Here is a 24,098-nt window from a genome sequence, read left to right as displayed (position 1 = left end):
TTACTACACAAGTAAATATACATTGATGGCTGTAACCATCAAAATAAGGCACAAGGCCAATATAAAAATGTAGAGACAAGGTGCAGTCCTAGCTTTAGGGTTGTAGTTATCTAGCGCCTTGAACCCCGCAGCACCCATGCACGGTTGCAGGCAGCACTGTTACTACTGTGCCCCCGAGCTGGGCGCTCATGGGCCATGGCCATTTATTGAACCACATGCTCCAATGTCCAACCCCAGCACCATCGTGCTCGGTGCCTAACCTTGATGCTCCACTCGCCTCCTGAGCAAGTGCTGACACCTCTATTGCTTTTGTCCACATTGTTGCCCCAAGCCTTGTTGCCTAACGGTGTAGCACAAGCCACACTGACACGCCGAGTGCCCCGGGATGATCTCTGTGCTCCACACGCTCCCATGGCTACCCGCTGCAACATCAGCACACCTTAGTCCATTGGCAGGATACGGCCTCGCCCATACTCGAGGAATACTTGTGGATTGCGGCAGTGGCCTTCGTGCCCAGCTGACCCACGTTCTTCCACAATCCATGGCGCATGCGCGCCGGCGAGCATGAGTACCATGAGGGTATTGGCTATAAATATTAGTGACCAGTGTCAACACCTGTAGTGAATGTGGTGTCCACGCGTCAAACTTGGCAACCTATCCTGAATCCAAATATGCAAGTTCCCCACGGGCATGTGTGCCCGCTCACTCCGCACAGTTAGCATGCAGGCCTCAATGCACGAGTGCTGCCTACTTTGGGGCCTTACACGTCCTGGTTGATTTATACCTAATTGTCAAACATACTAATTTATGTCATAGTTGGGCAATTGATTCTTAGACATAAGACACCCAATACATGCTGTGCATGGATGACTATATAATTGCTATGATCTAATTTGCTAATTAAAGGATTGTTAAAAATTTCAAATTTAGGAGTTCTTAAGTCACGATCGATATTTAAGTTTATTTTAAAACATATTTAAAATATATTTGACACTGAAAAGATATATCTACGTAGCAGTGAGCCAAGATCCTCTCCATAGAGAATCAAGATTATAAATTTTAATCAAATTTAACTTATGGTTAAGAGAAGACAATAATTTTTTTTTAAAAATAAAAGAGAGAGATAAGGAGAAGCAAAAAAATGGTGAGAAAAGAAGACGGTCAATAAGAATTATAAAGAAAATATATGAGAATAAATGAAGTATGGAACTTAGGGTCATGGGTGTAGAGATAGATTGTGGGAAAGAGATAGGGAATATAATGTAGAAATGATGGATGGTTGAGAAGGCTAATATAAAAATATGGATCTGTATAATTGTATTGAATTATTTAACAGAGATATGATAATTAGGTCATGCTGGCTGAATGAGAATGATGTTATGGAAGGGAGAACTTTGTGAATGCTATCATGCAAAGAGTTTTGGTGGAAAAAATAATGGTTCTCACTAAATAGGTGTAGAGAAGAGAATGACAATATAGACGCATAAACTCGGATTTGTGACATAGAGAGACATATGGACAGCCAGATGGTCAAGGATCCTTATACTTGACCAGGATGACGGAGCGAGAGCCAAACATACACAGAGAGAGGAAGAGTGATACAGACAGAAACAACCAAAGAAAAATGATCCTCATACTGAACCAAGTTTAGAGAGAAAGACAGATATAGACATAAAGATAGAGACATCAATGATTGTTATATGTTACCAGGATCAGAGAGAGAGAGAGAAATGATCATTATATTACCAGGATCAGAGAGAGAGAGAGAAATGATCCTTGTATGTTACCATGATCAGAGAGAGAGAGAGAGTGAAATGATCGTTATATTTTACCAGGATCAGAGAGAAAGAGATAAATGATCCTTATATGTTACCAGGCTCAGAGAGTTAGAGATAAAAGATCCTTATATGTTACAAAGATCAGAGAGAGAGAGATAGAGTGAAATGATCCTTATACGTTACCAGGCTCAGAGAGTTAGAGATAAAAAATCCTTATATGTTACCAAGATCAGAGAGAGAGATAGAGTGAAATGATCCTTAAATTTTAGCAGGATCAGAGAGAGAGACACATAAATGATCCTTATACGTTACCAGGATCAGTGAGAGAGAGAGAGAAATGATCGTTATATGTTCCCAGAATATGAGAGAGAGAGAGAGACAGAGAGAGAGATGATCATTATAAGTAACCAGGATCCAAGATAGAAAGAGAGAGAGAGATAGAGAGATGGAGAGAGAGAGATAGAGCAATGATCCTTCTGTTTCACCACGATGAGAGATGAGAGAGAGACATAAGGAGGAAGAGCGAGAGATAGATAGATAGAAAGAGAGCAAGAGAGAGAGAGAAAGATAGAGATAGAAAGAGAAACACAAACTCGCCTTGTTCTCAGAGCCATGGAGTCGGAGACGGAGGCCGAAGACGCCTTCTTCGATGCCTGCGACACCCCGCCATTGGCCAACTCCGCTCAACCCTCTCCCCTCCTCCCCCTCCGCAGACTACCCTTTTGGGAACAATCCTCTCCCTCGCCCCTACCCTTCCCAAATCGCGTCGACTCTCCGCCATCGCCAGACCTTCTTCGAGCTCTGATCAACATCTTCCTCAAGATCGTAGCTTTCCAGACAACCCTTCTCCTCTCCTCCATCGCCTTCCCTCTGCGATTGATCTCTCTCTTCTCCTCCTTCCTCTCCGATCCCCGTGGAACCCTTCATCGCTGGGCGGATCAGCTCTGGCGAATCTCCTCCTCGTTCGTGGAGAATCATGCCGGCCTCGCGCTGAGGGTCTCGGTGGGCTGCTTCTGGGCTCTCGTCGTTCTTTGCTCTCTGATGGCTTGCCTGGTCTTTGCCCTGTTCGTCGGGAAGATTGTGATGGCTGTAGCGGTGGAGGAGCCGCTGGATTTCGCCATGGATTTGAGCTTCGACTTCACGCGGAGCAGTCCGATGGCGGAGGTGTCGTTTCCGCGCCCCCTCTCTCCTCCGGGAAGGAGGTTCAGGTCTACTGTATCCTTAACCTTGGCGGAGTCTGAGTACAACAGAAACCTTGGCATCTTCCAGGTAGGTCCATCGATCATCATCGAATTCTTCTTGTTCATCATTGTGCCCATCGATTTTTGTTCTTTTAATTACCCTTTTTTTTTTCTTCTCTTTGGTCGTCATCATCATCGTTGATTTATTATTCTTTGATGATTTCATCATCATAGTATGCAGCAATGCCTTCTTCTGCACCGATTTCATCATCATAGTAAGCAGCAATACCTTCTTCTGCACCGATTTCATCATCATTGATTCCATATTCTTAATCATCGTCTATTCTGTCGTGTTCATCATAGTCAATTCCTTCTTCTTTGCTGATTTCATCATCATAGAAGCAGCAATAAATTATTTTTCACCGATTTCATCATCTTTGATTCCGTATTCTTAATCATCGTCTATTCTGTCGTGTTCATCATAGTCAATTCCTTCTTCTTTGCTGATTTCATCATCATAGAAGCAGCAATAAATTATTTTTCACCGATTTCATCATCTTTGATTCCGTATTCTTAATCATCGTCTATTCTGTCGTGTTCATCATAGTCAATTCCTTCTTCTTTGCTGATTTCATCATCATAGAAGAAGCAATACATTATTTTTCACCGATTTCATCATCATTGATTCCGTATTCTTAATCACCGTCTATTCTGTCATGTTCATCATAGTCAATGGCTTCTTCTTTGTCGATTTCATCATCATAGAAGCAGCAATACGTTCTTCTACACCGATTTCATCATCACTGATTCCGTATTCTTAATCTACGGCGAGTCTGTCGCGTTCATCATTGTCAATTTCCTCTTCTTCATTGATTTCATCATCTATGCTGTCGTCTTCATCACTACTATAGCCATCGTCCTCAAATCCTTCATCATCATCATTGTCATCGTCTCCAGTTTCTTCTTCAGCAACACCATCGTCATCGAATCCTTCATCATCATCATTGTCATATTTCTTCTTCAGCAACACCATCGTCATCATCACTTTTCAAAAAAAAAATCTCTATCTCGTCATTGTTGATTCCTTCTGAATCATTACCATCTTTTGCATCGCTTCCATCGTCACCATTATCATCATCATCGATTCTGTCTTCATCATCAACGTCATCATCATCATCGTCCACATCATCACCATTGTCGTCATCTTCAAATCCTCCATCATCAACGTTGTCATCTTCTTCAAAGAAAAATCATCAATTCTTTCTTCATCTTCACAATCTTTATCATCGTCCACATCATCACCATCGTCATCATCATTGATTTCCTTCTCTTCATCAACATCATAACCATCATCATCATCTGCACAGATTCTCTCTTTTTTTTCGTTATCATCATTATCATCAATAACCTTCAACCTGATGATGAATTTCGTCATCAGTATATAATAATCACCATCATCACAGTCAATTCTGTCATCATCACCACCAGCTCCCCCATCATCATCATCATCACCAATTCTTTCATCACCACCACCATCATAATCATCATCATCATTGTCATGGTTCTCTTTTTTTGAGGATAAGGCGTGAGTTTACGAGCCATTGCCCTCTATTATTTTACCATCACCACCACTAACGTCATCATTATTTCCATCTCCAGCATCCTCATTGTCTTCATCAATTCCTTCGTTTTCATCAATTTCTTCTTCTTCTTCATCATCATTACTTTCATCGATTCCTTCTTCACCAATTTCCTCTTCATTATCGTCATCATAATATTCCTTCACAAAACAAACAGTATCACCATCATCGTTGTCATTAATTCATTATCATTTCCATCAATTCATCACTATCACCATCATCATTTTCATCAATTCATTGTCGTCATCATCATCATCATTTTCATCAATTCATTGTCGTCGTCGTCGTCGTCATCATCATCATCATCAATTTGATCAGTTCATTTTCACCTTTGGTGCCACCAAATCATCTGAATCACATTCTCTTTGTTCTGAAAATGTGGAGAAAAGGTGAGGGTGGAGTTTCTTACGGCAGACCAGAAGCCATTGGCGAGCTCCAGCCGGCCATGCATGATGCGATTCAAGAGTGCGCCAGTCAGAATACTGGAAACTATCCTCAAATTGGTACTGGTTCTGGTCGATATCTCGTCCGAGACGCAGACGATCAGCTTGAGCATGGGGGGGTTTGCTGTACCTGCGTCAGCTCCCGCCGCTTCTGCCATGGTTGTGCTCGAGCCGAGGGCCGGGCAGCGACTCGGCACCGGGTTGCCGGAGTTATACTCTGCAAGTCTGAGAATGGAATCCGAGTTACCTCTGATGAGGAGGCTTCTCTGGAGCTGGAGAAGAACACTCTTTGTTAGTATTGCCATCTTCATATTCAACTTTGAGCTACTGCTTCTCCTCATCTGCTGCACCCCTCTTCTCTTACCTGGGTACTATCGAAGGGCTCATGGCTAAATGAACATAACATGTTCATAATGACGGAAATATTTGGGTCCCTCTGGATTCATGAATTAACTCCCATGGGACTTATTAAATTAGAATAAAAATTAACCCCTTTATACTCCATGGAGTATACTCTATAATTTGATAATAGATAAATAGTAACAAAGGGTTTAGTTACACTCCATGGTATATGTTCCCGGTGAACCTGTTTCAAAATGGGAGAGCAGAGCTATCTGAAATGGGTTACTCTATAGTGAAGTTTCTCCTCCCATTCGCCTTTCAACTTTGCATATTGATGGCTATGCCTGCACTCCGACAGGTTAGGATGGTCGTAGGACCAATGCCAATTTTCTCTATATGCAACAAATTAATTACATACAAGTCTAATAAATATGTTATTAATGTGAAGTGATCATCTCGTTGTTATTAAGAAAGGAAAAAATATTTTAATTTTCCCATTGTCAAATTATAGAGTAGATAGGATGTTAAACGGGTTGGCCCAAAGTAGGGATGTTAGCCAATAAAAGTTTTGAGTTATACTTTGATCAAGGATGTTACATAAAACCGAGAAATGCAAAAATATTTTTTAGAACTTTTTAATGATTTTATTTGTTAATTGGAATTTTATAAGTTTTAGTTTTTTCATTAAATATCAAAAATGCATTTTATTGAACTATATTTAATCTTCTATTGTAGTTTTTGACATAATTTATGCTAAATCCTGAGATAAATACATAACACAACGGGATATGAAACAGCAAGAATAAATTTGCAAAGGGATCAGCTCAAAATTTTATAGGATAAAAAAGGAATGCAAAACTAAAGATTAATGAAACTTTTATTAAAATTTATGGAGAGATTGGAGAAACAGGGAATTGAGTTTTTTTATATTCAAAAGCTCTAGATCCATAGGTTAAAAATGGGAATTAGTATTGATCTTGAGGCTATTAATCTCAACCTTCCATGGGCATTTACATGACACCCATGCATTGGAGTTTCAGAGATGTTCAAGTGGAAAGTCATATGACTAAGAAGAAATTTGGATTTGGATTACAAGATGCAATGAAAATTTTTACTTGATAAGCTGTTCTGTCATTTTGGGCTAACTAGGTTGTGGCGAGCTTCAAAAGTGGTTTTTTCCTCTTCGTGACTTTCTAGGTTAGTTGAACTGTATGGATGGTTTAATGATTAATAAATAAGACTAATATTCACATTTCTGACCCAGTTGTTGTCTTAGATATATAGATATCTGTATCTTAATTTGAGCAATGTGATTCGTTGGGTCCCATTTAGATCTCCCCAAATTTTCCGGGCCAATAATTGGCTGGGGTTTTTTTAATACTTTGCTCCACCAATCAATGATCTGGCTCCATATGACTTAAACAAAAGTGGTAAGCACATTAAAGGAGCCAGTTAAATGCAATGTCTCAACAAAATCAACTGCATTACATGCCGTGACAGAAAAGAGGACTATTATCTCAAACAAAAAATGTTAACATCTTTGTGGCATGCATTGCATCGCCATGAAGGCCCTATAATTAAATAAATTAAATCACACCACATATCCCCAAGGAATAAAAAATGTTAGTAAAGTCTGTGCTTTTTTTTGGCAAAAATATCCAATTTTTTCATTTATCCACATATGCACACGTTGAAATAAAACTAATCATAAAATGTACAATGGTTTTTTTCATAAGTTACCTGTACCTATGAAGCAAAATAAATCATTTAATGTCTCAGTGTTAAAACATTGTGATTTGTGATGCCAAAATCATGCCTTGTGATTGCTGTTACTGGTGATTATTGGTCAAATAATGGGCAAAATTATAGGCGGCACAAGGAATTACTCCATTTAGTTCCATCAAACTGATTCACATGCATCTTATGTTTTAACAACATATGAAACAACATTCAGACTTCAAAGCAGTTTTTCAGATGAATGAGTTGCAAAAAAATATTTTATAACTATAATAAATCCAGAATAATTATTCATTCATAGGCACTCCAACAAAAACATTCTCAAACTTGTAAAATAAATTCTTAATAATCAATCTAATGTTCAAAATTTTGAAAAACGTAAAAGTCTTTAAAATTGAAAAATCATACTAAAGCTGCTTTAATCAATTGAAAAAACTAGGTCATAAATATATCACCACATAAATATTATCAATCATTTATTCTTACTGGGATGTTTTCTAAGAAGTAGTTTACACGATCCTACCAGTGATATATCTTTAATAAGGGAACTTCTAAAGGCTAAGGTTAAGCTTATGTGATTAATACAGAAAGTAAAACTTCTTCTGACAACAACAATATTGGCTTCTTTGTTGTTGGGTTTTCAATCTGACATCATTTTCCGACACAAAACAACCCTGCTTGATTTTATAAAGGCTACCAGTAGAAGTTATGGTTTTAGATTGAACAATGGAGAGAACTACTCTTCCATAAGTTGCATGAGTTGCTTCTACCATGGCCGTACAATTTATTTGACATGTCTCATTTTAAAGTTTCTTTGTTATGCTTTAGCCACTTCAGTCTAAAAGTGCAGGACTTTGCTCTGATGAATATATTTATTTCCTTTCTCTAATTTATCCCACATGGTAAATTGTCTTTTCTGTTCTCTATGTGAATCTACCAGAACATGCTCCTTTTATAGACAGTCATTATAATTAGATTTAAAATATTTTCTAATTTAACTTATTAAAATTCAGTAAAGAGAAACCATATGATTCTGTGCCTGTATTCACACATGAAAGTCATCAGCAGATTTGGCACAGTCATTGCTGATAAAGATGAAGAGGAAATGTCAAGTGGAAGACAGAATAGATTCTAAGAATTAACTTTTCAATTTTTAATCCAAAAGTTAATGTGTGTTCTCACATTGACGAAGGTATGATAAGCTTACTTCCACTATAATTAACTAGTATAGTTATTGTTGTTGTTTGTAATAAATTTATACAAGTTGCTGAAATTCCTTCTATTCTTTCAAAAAGTTCAAAATGCCAAAATAGTTTATGAAATTGGAGATTTACGACTGCACAGGCAATCGAGAGAAGTTTTGGAGTCATTTTCTTCATGTCATCCACTCACTAATTTCAATAAAAATATGAAACATTAGTAAAAATGAAGAAAATTAAATAGAATATACTTGATAAACCTAAATTTGGGCTAAATAATCGTTGTAAGGGTCTAATTTATGCAATAACATGTATACAATTTTCCATACTTTGAATAGGGTACGTAGGAGTCGAATCCACAAGAAGAAGGTAATGAGAGAGTAAATAGTAATTAAATTATATTTTAAAATAATCATTTTAGTGATTTTATATTTTAAGGATTTTTTAAACTATTTTTTAAATTGAAACTCAAGCAAATGAAGGATTTTTATTATGATGTTTAAGATTTTTTTGTTTTTGTTTAGTGCAAGATAGTAATTTTAAGGCAAAGAGAACTTTAGGCTGTCATTCTAGTGGTGAAATCACAGCAAGAAACGAGTAGCGTAAAAAATTTAAATTTTGCTACAAGAAGAATTGTTTAGTGCTGTTTGATGCATTGGAAAGCTTGACGTCTAGGCTATCCTCTAGACTATTTTCCTAAACTAGTGAGAAAATTCAAATCAAATATCTAGGAGATCACATGACCCTTGTCACTTCCCCTGGGGTCAAGTGGTGTTGTCTATCCAAGAATCTTGGTCACCATGGAACTCTCTCTCCCACACTCTTCTAGGAAAAACAATGGATCAATGAAATCTGATGCACTAGGCCTCCAACAACAAGTTGGGACCATAAATACAATATGAGATACAAAAAAAGGGAGAATATATTAAATAGAAGTTCCCTAACTCTCCCATCCAGTGGATTTAATTCCAAGGATTTGGAGGGCTAGGAGTAGCTGACCTCCAGCCTGGATTACATTCCTTCCTTCCCAGATTTGAAAATAGACGTTTCGAATTCAAATTGTGGGTTAGTTGCACAGTTGTTGCCTTTAGTTGACCTGGTTCTTAAGGAGATTTGAATGGGGTTCTAGAGTGACCTTCTTGTATATTGGGTCTCTTTTTATTATCTATTAGGTGGCTTAGGTTTATACTTTCCTCCCATTTGCATCTCAAATTCCTTATTATATTTACCTAAGTCCTGTTTTTCAAATAAAACTCCAAGAAGATGCAAGAAATCTACTTGAATCTAAAGATTCAAGTGGGGTTAGTTTAAATAATAAATGAAAACTATTAAAATAGAGCTCGGGAAAATAAATCATAAATTTCTCATTTCATACTTAAATGACTAATAATGCTGGAGAAAATCCAAAACATTTGGCAAAAAAATAATTGAAGCATAGTTTTATTGATTTAATTTGATGTTCTAAATACTAAAGACGAATTCATTGTATTTTTAATCTGATAACATGGAATTAACAATAATTTGAGAACAAATGAAAATGCAACGTGTATGAAAATAATGCAATAAATTTCATGCTATCAAGGTGCGGTCAATTATCAAGATGTATGTGCATCACCCAGTCATGGGATTTCATTCCCTTAGAAATGGCCAACATAATCCTTCCATATTTGCTACTGACATGGGTATGAATTGGGTGGATACCATGATTAGAAGTAAAAGTTTAGGTTATCTTCATTGCCATTGAGACTCAGAGTCCAGAGTTCTTATAATTTTCTCATTCATTTTAAAAAGAAGTTTGGCCTGAGTCATCATGTGTGATAAAATTCAAATTGTAGTCATTAGTTAATGATATTTATAAAATATTTACTCACTGAAATTTGGATAGTAAATGATGAGTAAGTATCATCTCCATAGGGACCGGAGGGTTACTGATTGAAAATTTGTTAAGTGGTTGTTGATGAACCCAAAAAGGTTATAGAGGCTAAGGGATATAGCTCGGCATAGTAGTGCACAAGCCAGCCACAGGCAGGTAAGCATTGAGCAGTGAAGCCCCCTCCATAGCTGGTGAACACCGACACCCAAGTAGTACTGCTCGACAAAAGGGGAATACTAATAAGATCATAGAACGCCTATAAAGAGCCCCTGAATGGCAGCCCACATTGGGGCCAAGCACGCACACAACATAACCTGCACACGCACACAAGGGAAAATTCATTTATTTCATTGATATCGCATGCAAAATTAATATAACAATCGCTATTATTAATATCTTCAATACGTGATATCAATCCAATTGATTTCTTTCACATTTTCATGGGCTGGGCTGAGAATATTCGAAATGGATCACAGCCGGACAGGCGACAATCTTAAGAGAAACAGAAAGGAAGCATGACCAGGCTTCAAGCAAAACCATCTTGAAACCCATATTATAACAGGGAACATAATCTTGGTTGTATCAGTCTTCTTGAGGAAGATAAGATGGCGAGGTTTAAAGCACATATTTTTAACAATCTTTCTTACTTTCTAGGCCCCTGATTAGCTGCGGAAAATGACAATGACGCCAGGCCACATAATGACAAATCATCAAAGAAATTGCTGATGGGGCATGTTGACAAGGATGCTTGGTGTGGCAAGAAGGGTGCATCACAATTACTGAGGTACATGGCAGCAATTTAATCGGAGCCATTGGACCATTTATGAAGAAAATCAAACTGCTAGGGGCAGATCTGCCTCTCTCTACCCTTGGTCATCCAAAGGTCTTAAAACGGGGTATACGGCCCTTCGTTTGGGGGCAGTAGAAGATCCTTCTCACGTATAAGTATTCTTCTTCATCTATCTCCTTCAAACATGTGTCTTTCAAACAAATTAATTTAAATCCTTTAAAACTAAATAAATTATATTATCTCTGCATCTTCCTTACTCAAATTCTTACCATAGGTATATTTACACACACACACACACATCTTTCTGCCCTCCATTAATCTATTTATCACTAAATAATCCCTTATTCGCCGTATCTGTCATAATTCTTATCTCTCTCTTCTTCATTCTTTTTCCTCTTACATATTATTAAAACATTACTCCCTTTTCCCTAGCTACACAGTTCTTCAAACTCCTCACTACTCTATCTCTCTTTTATCTAAAATTTAACTTATATCTTAATAAAAAATCTAAGCATAATTTTCCTCCCTGTCTACATCCTTAATAATTAGGAATTTAGGTAAATCACATTCTCACTTACTCACTTTCTCTAACATCCATAAAATTATTAAATCTAAAAAATAATATAAACACCTTACAATATAAGGTAATATATATGGTAAATAATATAATTATTACCTTATTTGTTTCTCTCTAAGTCTTACAATGTAGTCCTAGTTACTAATTAATTATCCTTCATCCTTTCACTATCTTCATTATCATTATTATCAATTATAAATAGTTTCTCTTCTTATATTTATTATCATCTTATTTCCCCTAACCCTAGCTCAATGATAGATTCACATTTAAAACCCAATCCCTGTGGAGGTGACCTCACTCCTACTATACATATATTTGAGTGAGTTTAAATAACTACAAATATTATCCTATTTGGCAAATTAAATCTACAATGCCAATCAAAAACACATGTGATTTGCCTTCGTCAGTGATTATGAGTTTGAGTAACATATGAGTTTATGTATGAGGGTATTGCTGAGGTAGGTATGTGATGGATAATATTTGTAGAGATTCGATGACTATCACTATGGAAACTCAAAGGCCAAAGACAATGATGAAGATAAGAAATGTTAAATAGGTCGAGTGGAGTGATGATGATGAGGTGAGTAGGTGTATATAAATTTTATATAATTATTTGAGTTTAGCAATGGCAGGATCATGAAGAAAAGTAATTTCATGGAAGCAGCTAATGGATCTAATCTAGACAATAGTTGGTGAAGAGGTAAATAATGTAAGGCAAAAGCTTAGATTCTTCTGTTATGCCATAACTACAGAAGTTTGGAGTGAGAAGAGAGGTCCTTTTTTTTCTCTATTTCTTGTATTTAATCATCCAGGAAAAATAAAAAACACCTTCATGGATATCTTGTTCAATTGCTTCCACAAGGCCCAAAAAAGTAGGAAGCAACTTCAAAGATGAATTTTACAGCATCTGTACTTATATACTAGAGGGGATGGATGGATAAAGGGTAGAGAGAAAAAGATGCCCTCAAATTTTCAGTTGGAGCATTTGTATATTTGATAAAATGATATGGTTTCAATTTCAAGCTTTCCAAACTATTTTGTTTGATATAAATAATCTTTCTGTCTCAGCATAAGTGTCTCATTGACTATAATATTTGTTATCATAATAGGTGCCCGATAGTTTATCATTTTGAAAATCTTTGCTTGCTAGACCATGCTCCATAAATGGATATGGGGTTGACATTTTCAATGCACAAAGTAATAAACATTAAAGTAATTTATATGTATTTGGTGCCTAGGGTTGCATAGGGTATGTTATAATGGCCACATCAACATATTTTTTAATCTCCTGTTTTTCATCAATGGCTATGTTATTACGGCGATTATTTCCAATGATTAGCTGCACTAATCCTTAGTAACAAAAATGTTTCCCACTTGAGTAAATTGAACAGCAATAAGTGGCACGGTGAAATGAAAGCTGGAAAAAATATTTAAAATTATAATAAAACCCTAGATATATGTGGATATATATAATTTGATGAAATATTGATTTATCTTCAAACATAAAGATCAGAGATTTCTTATAAAGTATAATGATGTAGAAAGCTATTTTCATTAATAATATGGACTGGTTTCCCTTGTGCAGTTGGTGGCAAACACTAGTCAAGTGGGGACGACACTGCATGATGTCCTGCCACACACTCTATCGGCGCCACTAGGAGCATGTACCTGCACGAAGCATATCAATTAACACCTGTGAGTCTGATTCTATGATGATATTGCAAAGGTTTTGCTCGTCGTAGAGGAGCAAGCCATCATGTATCACCATATCCTCGACAATTGTGCTAGTTTGTATGCCGTAAAAAGATGAGAAAACAAAAAGAATACTCCTTGTATGATCTCAGAGAATACTGCCTCCTCTAGCCAGTCCTGGGTTCCCTTTGGCCGCACCATCCACATTCAGCTTGAGAATGCCTATTGGCGACAGCTGCCAATAAACAATGTGTAGCCAAGTGGTGATGGGGATTAGAGTCACCAGAATGCCCCAAGTGCAAAGAATATCACATATAAGGCCAGAACTACATGCAAGGGGTGGTAGGAGATGATGGGTGCCCTATATCCATTGCTTGACTTGTTGCATGATATCCAACGCATGCATGGGGGTTTCTACAAAATGAGAAGAATTTTTCCCTTTCCATATCTCCCAAAATAAGTAAGCTATGCTGATGTGTAGGTAGGGGCTCCGCTTAGAGCATGTGGGCGAGATAAACATCTTGCCAAAACACTTTAATGGTGATAGGGAAGCACAATTGCTAAGTAGTGGGAGCCAATGATGTGTAAATTGGTACCAACAGTCTAGAGCAATCACACTATAGAAGAAAAGGTGTTCCATAGTCTCAACCTGGGAAGAAGTGGGGCAGCAATGGCAACACGAGCTGAGTGAGTGACCGATACGGGTCACTCGATCATCGGTCGAGAGGCCATCATGCATGACTCTCCAAAGGAAACATGATACATGAGTGAGAATAGATGGATGCCAGATGCGGCGACCCCAGATCTGTGTAGGGGATCTATTGTGAAAATGGTCCCAAGAGGACCACTAGGAGAAGGACCTGTCAAGTGTCAGCATCCAAATGGGGCGATCGCTAGAGGTTCCTATAATATTATTCAGAGCATGTAGTAGCGTATCGAGTGGGAGGCCATGATGCTCCCATAAATGGTATGTGTTGCTCGTGAGCAGCTATGGCATAGTCAATCACATTATATGTGGTACAAAGTGGGCGTGGCGGGCTAGGGGCACGTCGGGGAGTCATGTATCGTACCACGCGCTAATTGTGCATTGATCTACTGATAAGTCTAAAATGAGCCATGTAATTATACATATTTTAAGGGCATTTTGGGATCAGTTCATGTGTAGTTTACCCTATTTTATGAAATATCGCATGTCATGCACTTAATAGAGCAAATGATAAAAATGATGCATTTTAATTTCATTTTACGCATGTTATAAAATTTTAATATATGTTTTTGAAATATACATTTAATACCTATTTAATTTTATCATGTTCTATTTAGTATCTTGTATATGAAATTGAAGGGAAATAATCTGTATTGAATTTGAAGAAAGAAAAATAATAATAATAATTAAAGATAAAAAGGGGGATTGTATTGGGATGGCTAAGGGGCATTCCAAGCATCAGGCTTCAAGCCAACAGCCAGGCCAGCGAGCGCGGAGTGCTCAAGCTAAGGTCGGCGAAGCCCATGCACAAGGAGCCCAAGAGAGCAGGCCCAAATCATGCCCAGAACAGGAGATGTTAAGGTCGCGTTACAGAGGTATGTGTTTTGATTTCACTAGTAGTAAATTGCCACATATTATATAGTACACTTTATTCATGAAATTTCCAATATAGGATGCAAATCCCATGTTTATTTTGTCCGCATCGGGCCGGGCCATAGAGAGAATACAATCGCGGCCCAACAGGCCGCGACCTTAAGAAAATAAGAAGAAAAAAATGAACCGAGCTTCGAGCCAATCTGGAATGAAGCCCAGCTCTTTTCGGGCTTATTTAAAAAACGGATATGATCATAGCCGTTTGATCTTTTTAAAGAAGATCAGACGGCAGAGATCTACCCGTCTATTTAACATATTTCTATTTCTTTTTTTCAAGCTCACGCTGCTATGGGACCCCTCGACGAATGAATCAGAAGAAGCGCAGCTAACAGTGCGGCTGACCGGGCTCATTGACGTGGCAGCAGATTTCGATGAATAATCTCCAACGGCCAGGGGTATTTTGGTCCACCCGCGCCCCTGGCCGTCGACGCCACCGGCTAGAGGCTGTTTTCAGCCCACCAAAAGGACCATTTAGCAATCCAACGGTGGGAGAAGACTCCCAAGTCCGTCCCCCTCCATCAGACGGCTTAAGTCATCCCTCCCAAGCCATTAAAAGGGGATGGAGAGCCCCAATTTGAGCATCTCCGGCCCCAAGAAAAGACGGGACGGCGGAGGACTCTCGTAGGTGACCTAGTAGCTAGCGATGTGCCATGACACGCCTCTAAAGGCTCAAAGGACTCTCGAGAAGGTCTCAGAGGTTAGTTCTTCATCAAGTCGAACCCGGACGGAGGAGGAGAGTAGGTGAACAGCTAAACAGAAGCTCCACGATGGCGGCCGACGCCGCTATCCCTGTTCTCCAAATCAGGGCATTCGGTAAGATCTAATCTTAGTAGATAGATCCCTTATTCATCCATTTTGAGCCTAGGGGAAAGTTTTATCAAACATTTCACCGTATAGTGCATTTGCGATTGATTTTGATACACAGATTTTGTTGGGGAATTTCATCGAACACCTAGCGTGATCAATAAATATATTTGACTTGCTTAAGTTCACCTTATAAAAATTGAAAAATCTACACCTATCCCATTAGCAACCGTCATTCGGGCATTTTGTCGAACACCAGCGGGTCGTTGGACGAAAAGCCCTCCTATCTTCGATTTTTTCCCCTACTTAAACTACATAAAACTTAGAAAAATCATATAAACTTTACATAACTACATATATAATCCTCTCTCGACCCAGACCAAGACATTTGGTCGAACACCTCTAAGGTGTTCGACTAAATAACCCATACTATACTCTATAAAAACTATATAAAAAAGAATATATAACCAAAAAAAACAACGGCTAGAATAGGTATAACCTATTCTAACTTTTATTCAAACTATAGAATAAATAGTATACCTACATAAATATTAAATTCCGCTACTCCCTCTTAACTTCTTACTACTTCTCTTTACCTATCTTTTTAGTATAAAAAAATACTACTCTAGCTCTTTTATTCTTTATGAATATATATCTTGATACTAATGCTTAAAAATAACTATCTTTTCACTAGCTATAATCCTATCCTTCTTAAATATAATATCTAGCCTCTTTATTTCTTTATTATTCTTAGTACCTCTAGTACATATATGCAATCTTAGACATCTTTCTCTTCTATACATATCTTATTAAAGTAATATTTTATCCACTTATTACTTAATTCATCTTATACTTGTTATCCTTGGTATTATTGCTATATTTTAATAACTAATAACTCGATTATCAAATCTAAACCTAAAGGCCAGTCCCTGTGGAGACGACCTTACTCCAACTATACATTTGAGAAAGTTTCTACTTTTTATAAATTTTACTTGATTGTGGGAAAATTAAAATTACAACGATGATTAAAGTTAATTATGCAATTTGCCTCCGTCAAATTGGCGGCGAGCATCGTCGAGTCGCACCCGAACGGAGGAGTAGAGCAGGAGAATGACTAAACGACAGCTCGGCGGTGGCGATCGGCGTCGCCACTCCTGATCTCCAAATCAGGGCCTTTGGTGAGATCTGATCATCGCAGATTATCCCACATACATCTGTTTTGATCTTAGCGGAAATTTTCACAAAATATTTCACCATATAGTGCAATTTCAATCGATTTTGATTCACAGATTTCGTTGTGGCATTTCATCGAACACCTAGTGTGTTCGATCAATATTCTTCGATTTAACTAAGTTCTACCCCACTCAACCTTATAAAACATTAAAAATATATACCGTCTTCTTCTGGGCATTCTGTCGAACACCTCACGGGCGTTCGACAGAATCAACCCTTTTCTCTTCCTGATTACTCAAAATCTATCGGGCATTATGTCGAACACCTTACGGGCGTTCGACAGAAACACCCTCTTCCCTTTATAAAATCTCTCTCTCTATATAAACTTACAATTAATTAAATACCACACTATAGATCTCTTCTTCTGCCCCATTACGGGCATTTGGTCGAACACCTCTTGGGTGTTCGACTAAATCGACCCACTACCTCCTAAATTGACCCATATTTCTTTAATTCGACCCTTAAAATACTATACAGAATACATAAATCACATAAAAATATATATATATATAAGAAACCTAAACTAATTCTGAGGAGTATTCTAAACTTAGAGGTCTATTAAGTCCTATTAAGACCTCCTTACCCCTTGTCAATATCTCTCTATTCCTCTTACTTAGTATATTATAGTTAAATAATTACTTAGTACTCTCTCTATACTTATAATTACTTAGAGAAGTACACATTCCTTCTAACTCCTTATTATTCTCTCTCATTAAACTAAGTGGTTTTATGAATACTTACCCATCTTTGCACTAGCTAGGTTCTTAACCTTCTTAAATATAATATCTAGTTCCTTACTCCCTTATTATTCTCAATATCTCTAGTACATATATATACGATCTAGATATTTTATCTTCTCTACTTATCTTATTAAACTAATATTGCCTATACTTTTTGTTAATTATTGCTTCTTATTCTTCTTATCTTAATATTACTATATTTTAATAACTAATAACTCGATTATCACATCTAAACCTAAAGGCCAGTCCCTGTGGAGACGACCTTACTCCAACTATACATTTGAGTAAGTTTCTACTTTTTAAATTTATTTGATTGTAGGCAAATTAAAATTACAACGACGACAAAAAAAAATAATTACGTGATTTGCCTCCATCACCTACATGCCAACATGTGACAATGGATATCACTAGCCAATGTCTTTGCCAAGACCGCTATCTTTTGTGGCCTCGAATATGTGACTCTTTATGAGCCCACTCGTCGTACTTGGCCGCGATGAAACTCTCCAACGGGAAGCTTGTGGTATGCATACACCACACAAGCTTCTTCTAAAACATGTCTTGGATGTCGTGAGGGTGTTTGATCCTAGACCCCACACACATAACAATCTTGACACATAAGATTCAGTGAAAATATCAGCCAACTTAAGATGTAATATCACATGCTCAAGTTTCTCATTCTTTTCTAAAAGACATTTTGATGTTGGAGGTGGTCAGTGACGTCGTCCAGATGGGTATTGAGACGATGCTCTAATATCAAGATGATGTCGGACGTTTTTAATGACATTGTCTGACGGGTAAATCCCTAAGGATATGTGCCTACATGATGCGATGAATCCTAGCCCCAACTTGTGGGGTTTCATTGAGCTTCGAGCTCCGGGGTGAGGGCGATCGGTGATGGTGAGGGTGACCTTTTGAACCTCGTCGCAGCGATGACAACGAATACGACATCGAACATAACATTTCTGTTAGTGCTTGCACGTAACAGATGGGCTCAACTCTTACCTAAGAAATTCACTCGTGTCGTAGTCTTCAAGATATTATCTGTCACCTAATCTAACCCATGCGTGGTGAAGTGCAGCCGAGAATATACTAAAAGACATAATATAATTGACGAGCAAGGGGAATGAAATACCTCATCGGCGGTGTCGCTCGTAGTTAGCGTCTTCATTAGCATGAACTGGTACGTGCATGTGTAGTGCAGTGGTCTGGAGATGGGCACGGGGTAGCTCAATAGGCGGTTGAGGCGTAGTACTGGAGTAGTAGTCAGAGAATGGAGGCAAGGAGGAGATGAGTGAGGAACAACGGCTGTGGGCGGCATGATTCTCTGGCGAAACAACTAGGGGGCACTGATGAGCCGTAATGAGGCAGAACCAGGCACAGTTGTGCAGCAGATTGACGACCCAACTGTGAGGCTAGAGCGGCGAAAAAACAGCACCGGCCCCATGAGCGAGGCACAAAGGGGCGTTACAGATGGTCAACATAGTGCACAGCGTATTGGGCCGGACGGCGGCTCGAGGAGGTGTCGGTTGTACGCAATAGTCGAGCGATAGTAGCCAGCTGTCATTGGCACACCCGGTCTAGTTCACAGAGAGTGCACTGGCTGGGCTTCGTTGGGCACGACAGAGTGTTTATGGCACAGTTGTTCGCTGTCACTAGCGGCACTACGGGGAGTAGTGTCATGGGTCATGCTGGCATGTTGGTGCACACAAGATGTGCGCGTACGTCAGTCACTTGGCTAGTCTCAAAGTTTTCACTACACGACCTCGACTCTGCAATTCAGTGCGACTACAACCCACGTTGACCACTAGTAGAGGAGCTCACACGGGAAGAATCCAGCCAACGAGCCCGTGGGAGAGCAGATCAATGATTTCTGCTTAGCAGGTTCACACGAGGACTATTGACCGCTCTAGGAGTCACTTTGGGGTTGCGGGACATAATGGAAATATATGTGGCCGGCAAGCCAATCACACATTCCACATCTCATTCCATATTCATTAATTGAACATATTCATTATAGTGCACGTGTGATGCGTATAATGAAGTCCATGAATACATGATCGGACTTAGTGAATTATGATGAGATCATAATACGGAGATCACTCGTCTTTAAGCATGTGTTCTAAACATTCCTATTCAAAGGATACACGAGAAGGACATCGAAGTATCCGGATAGAATAGCACTATCTAGCCTCACTCATATGATGAGTATAGCCGGTCCCGTAGCCATTAGTGTGGCGACACTAAGGATAGATAGTGGGTGCTCTTTAGTGAAAGAGTTCACTGAATTGATCCGTACGAATCCCTGAATGGTATTATACCGAACTGTCAATCAGGTAGATTCACATCATGGTTGTGTAAGTGGTCCTTAGACCTGAGATACCAAAGACGTCTTGTGGACGGATAGTTGTACTTTGGCTATGGCCAACGAGTCTCTAATCATGGGATTCTAAACGGTCTTAGTTCGGGTGCATCAAGAAGTACACAAAGGCGATTGAGTGGTCAAGATGGGATCGTCCACCCTCGGTATAAGAGGTGACAGCTCAAGGAAGACGATGCAACGAAGTCCTTGGCCAAGGTAGTGAAATATCGGAGAAGAGTTCTCCGATGATTTCCGAATGTATCAGTACTAACTCGGATGACCGATTAGGGTTTGACAGTTGACCATACCCTAAGTCGTCCAAGGAGCATCAAGTGGATGAGGGATTATACATACACGGTAACTGATGATGAACAGGTTCCATGAGTGAGTCGATACACACTCCTTTGTATCTTCTAGGACACGACGTGTAGCTTGGCACCCCACGTGTCGGAGTCTCGACCTATCGATTGGGTTAAATCGATCCGATGTTAATTAATCTATATGATGATATAGTTAATTAAGTTGGAAGGCCAATAAAGGTTATTGGGCCGTTGGAGTCGTTAACTAGACTGATACATGGGCCTAGAGGGTCACACGCAAATGGTCTTTTGGACGTTGGAAGATATACTTAAGTTTTGGGGGTTTTTATGAAAAATACCCACTTAGTATAAATAGGGGAAGGCCCTGAACGAAATTCACCCAGGCCAGAATTTTTCAGGGGCCTTTACCCTTCTTCTCCACTCTCCCCACACCCCCTCTCCATCTCTGATGTGATCAGGACGACGTAACGACGCCGACGGAGAAAGAAAGGGGCTCGTCAATAAGAAGGAGGAGATCCGACGCGCTGAGGACCACATGGATACGTCTAGAGGCTGCCCACTTGAGCAGCTCGACTCGTCTCGCTTCGGGATCGAAGAAATCATGAATGAGATTCGTGCAAGATACGTCGTTTCAATGTTTTTGTTGATGCCGTTCGATTCGCAAAGAGTCTTCCGCTGCGCTTCGTTTTGATTTGTTCATCCAGATCTAGGCCTCTAGAACCGAACAGGACATGCATGGGAAGCTCAGCAAAGTGTGGTAGCGTTGCACATCGTGGTGATGGAACACGGGGTCCGAACGACGCGAGGCAGTTGGCGGGTGGAAGAAACATGCGTGGCACGACGAAGACCTGGAAACAGCGATGGCTGGCCCTGGGCGGTGTCCTTCTTCTCCACTTTCTCCTTCTTCTCGTCTCCGTCTCCCTCTCTTTTTGGTGAGACCAAACTCTGAACAAAACTTCAAATGTTGATAATCTGCTCTAACCAACCTAGGGCAGCCTCTTCTCCTTGATATAGGGGTTCAAGATGGGCCCTTAGGGAGGGTCCAATAAGTGGGGTCCATTAAGGGGGTCCATATACCAAGGACCCCCTTTAAAACAACAACAACAAAAAAATAAAGCACTAAAAACTAAAAGACACGATGATGACACGAACGGGTGTCTTTACTAACGGCTTGGCATGCCCATCGGGCGGGAGGCAAGCCAGCGAGGTCATCGATGACGATGACTTTGACTCCGAAGATGTAGCCGATGGAGTGGACTGGCATGCTCCATCACATTTTCTAATAAAATGATAATCGATATATATGTTTTTAGAATGATAATAAAATTCTGGATTCTAAATGATTTTAAGTTTTCATGTGTTTCCTACAAAATATTCATGAGCTAGAGATCCTATTTATTTACCCATCTCTTCACCTTTCAAACAAAATTATTTTAAAGGAGTACCATTAAGAGAAACGTGTCACATGAGGTCAGATTTACTATCTCTGTCTCGTCTAAACTCATTGCGATCATCATGAATATGGGGAAAAAGATTATCTTTCTGGTGAATATGAATGCCACATTACCAAACGAACTTCTCTGCCCTTAACCCTCTTCATAGGATCAATTTTTTTTTGAAATATATACATCAATTAAGCCATGAGTGTCCTCTCCATGTACATGTTTAATCTGTTAGTATAGTGTACATAGTCAACCGTAGGGATCAATATTCTAGTGAATCAAGCATACATCTTAAGTCAATAGAGTTGAATGGCTCATCTCAAGGAAACTTTTTCCCTTTGCCCCAAGGGGTTTTGGACAGTATTAAACTTGAATATGTCACCCTCTTCAAGAATTATAAGCGCATGTGCTCTCTGACTCCACTTGAGTTGAGTTATCATTTTAGTGACGTGCATTCATTTATAGGATACAATAAAGCTTAGGTCAGTCATCTCAAAAGCACCAGTTCGTTATGGAGTTGTTTAGTATGTAATTTCATTCCTCCAACATCTATGACATTGTCTAAATACACCACCACAAGAAGTTTGGAGTCCTCTCTTATCCTCATGATGATAGCATGTGCGCTTGAGCTCTGGCATGAAGCGAGGGAGATAAGATAAAAGTCAAGCTTTGTAAACCAGTAATGTGGAGCCTCCTTGAACCCATTGATGGAAATATATGTGGCCGACAAGTGAATCACATATTACATATCTCTTTACATGTTCATTAATACAATATATTCATCATAATGCAACTGTGATGTTTTTAATGAAGTCCCTGAATACATGAGCGGACTTAGTGAATTATGATGAGAACATAATACGAAGATCACAATTCTTTAAGCTTGTGCTCTAAATATTAATTTTCAAAGAATACTCAAGAAGGACATTGAAGCTTCCGGTTAGAATATCACTATTTATCCTCAGTTATATGATGAGTATGGCCATTCCTGTAGCCACTAGTGTGAAGACATTAAGGATAGATAGTGAGTGCTCTTTGGTAGAAAGAGTTCACTGAATTGATATGTACAAATCCCGAAGTGGTATTATACCTAACTTTCAATCAAGTTGGTTCAGGTCACGGTTGTGTAAGTGGTCCTTAGATGTGAGACACCAACGATGTCTTATGGACAAACAGTTGTGGGTTGTGACCTATGAGTCTCTAATCATGCGCTCTTAGTTTGGGCCCATGAAGAAATTCATGAAGATAATTGAGGGGTCAAAATGGAATCACCCACCCTCGATATAAGAGGTGACAACTCAAGGAAGAGGGTGAGATGAAGTCCTTGGAGAAGGGAATGCAATAAAGGTGACTGAAGAAGGAAAATTCATACAACAAAATCGGCGATTACTCTGAAACTCCGAAATCGGCGATTCCTTCATAACTTCTGCTAGAGAGCTCGGATCATTGTGAGTTTTATTCCACTGGAATCAGATGGCTTCAATATATTGGAATCCACTACAAGAACACCAAATATAGACTCCTATAGCTCTTGTTCGAGTCGTTTGATTCCAAGAGGTAAGTGGCTCAACTCGATTTTTAAATTCAAGATTTCATATGATTTAGAGAGGCTAAATATATGAAATTTAGACTCTAACTGTTCGTCTTGACAACGCGCTTCGTTCTATATCAATAGTTTTTCATGAATTCGTCTTTTTAATCAGATATTCTGATTTAAAAATCCCTATTGTCGTTTAACCAAACTTGCAGCCCGCAATCCCATGCGGGCTGCTGAGTCAGCTGAGCCTTTGCTGGCTGCCACCGCCATGTCGACGAGCTAGCTGGCTCAGACGGCTAACGTGGCGGTTGTTGACGGGTCCACAAAAACTATTGTGGACCCGCCAATAGATGCTAGCCCTGTTGGATGCGTCCGCGCTGACGGATCTGCCAGCAGGGACGAATCCAACGGCCTCAAAAACCTAAAAAAAATAACAAAAAAATGCAGAAAAGAAAACGAAAAAAAAACGTAAGGAGGTCTGGCCACCTTGGCGGTACATTCCCTGTCTCTTACAGTTCTCCGCTCTGTGGAACGCCTATGTGCGCGCTTCTTATGGTCTGGCCACCTTGAGGGAGAGAGGCATCATCATTGGGTTTCTTGGGAGAAAGTGTGTCGGCCGACGGATGAGGGGGGTCTAGGGATCAGACGCCTCTCGGACGTCCAAGACATGCTTCAAAAGAAACTTGTTTGGCGCATGCGAACCACTCACTCCCCATTGGAGACTTTTATTCTAGCCAAATATGGCGAATGGGCCCGGCGCGAGTCTAATATT

At 39.2% G+C, this 24,098-nt stretch overlaps 1 protein-coding gene across 1 annotated transcript; it reads left to right on the top strand.

Annotated features, from left to right (window-relative positions):
* The first annotated feature begins 2,328 nt into the window (after positions 1-2,328).
* On the top strand, positions 2,329-5,476 carry LOC144700669 (seipin-3-like). The gene is made up of 2 exons (XM_078572123.1): positions 2,329-3,047; positions 4,989-5,476. The coding sequence occupies exons 1-2, from the start codon at positions 2,391-2,393 to the stop codon at positions 5,433-5,435; spliced, it is 1,104 nt and encodes a 367-aa protein (XP_078428249.1). The 5' UTR covers positions 2,329-2,390; the 3' UTR covers positions 5,436-5,476.
* The last annotated feature ends 18,622 nt before the right edge of the window (positions 5,477-24,098 follow it).

The sequence above is a fragment of the Wolffia australiana genome, chromosome 3 (genome assembly GCF_029677425.1).
Source record: "Wolffia australiana isolate 7733 chromosome 3, ASM2967742v1".
In the NCBI taxonomy this organism is placed as follows: Eukaryota; Viridiplantae; Streptophyta; class Magnoliopsida; order Alismatales; family Araceae; genus Wolffia; species Wolffia australiana.
The sequence above is the reverse complement of the archived record's forward strand: the minus strand, read 5'-3'. Positions and strand labels throughout refer to the sequence as shown.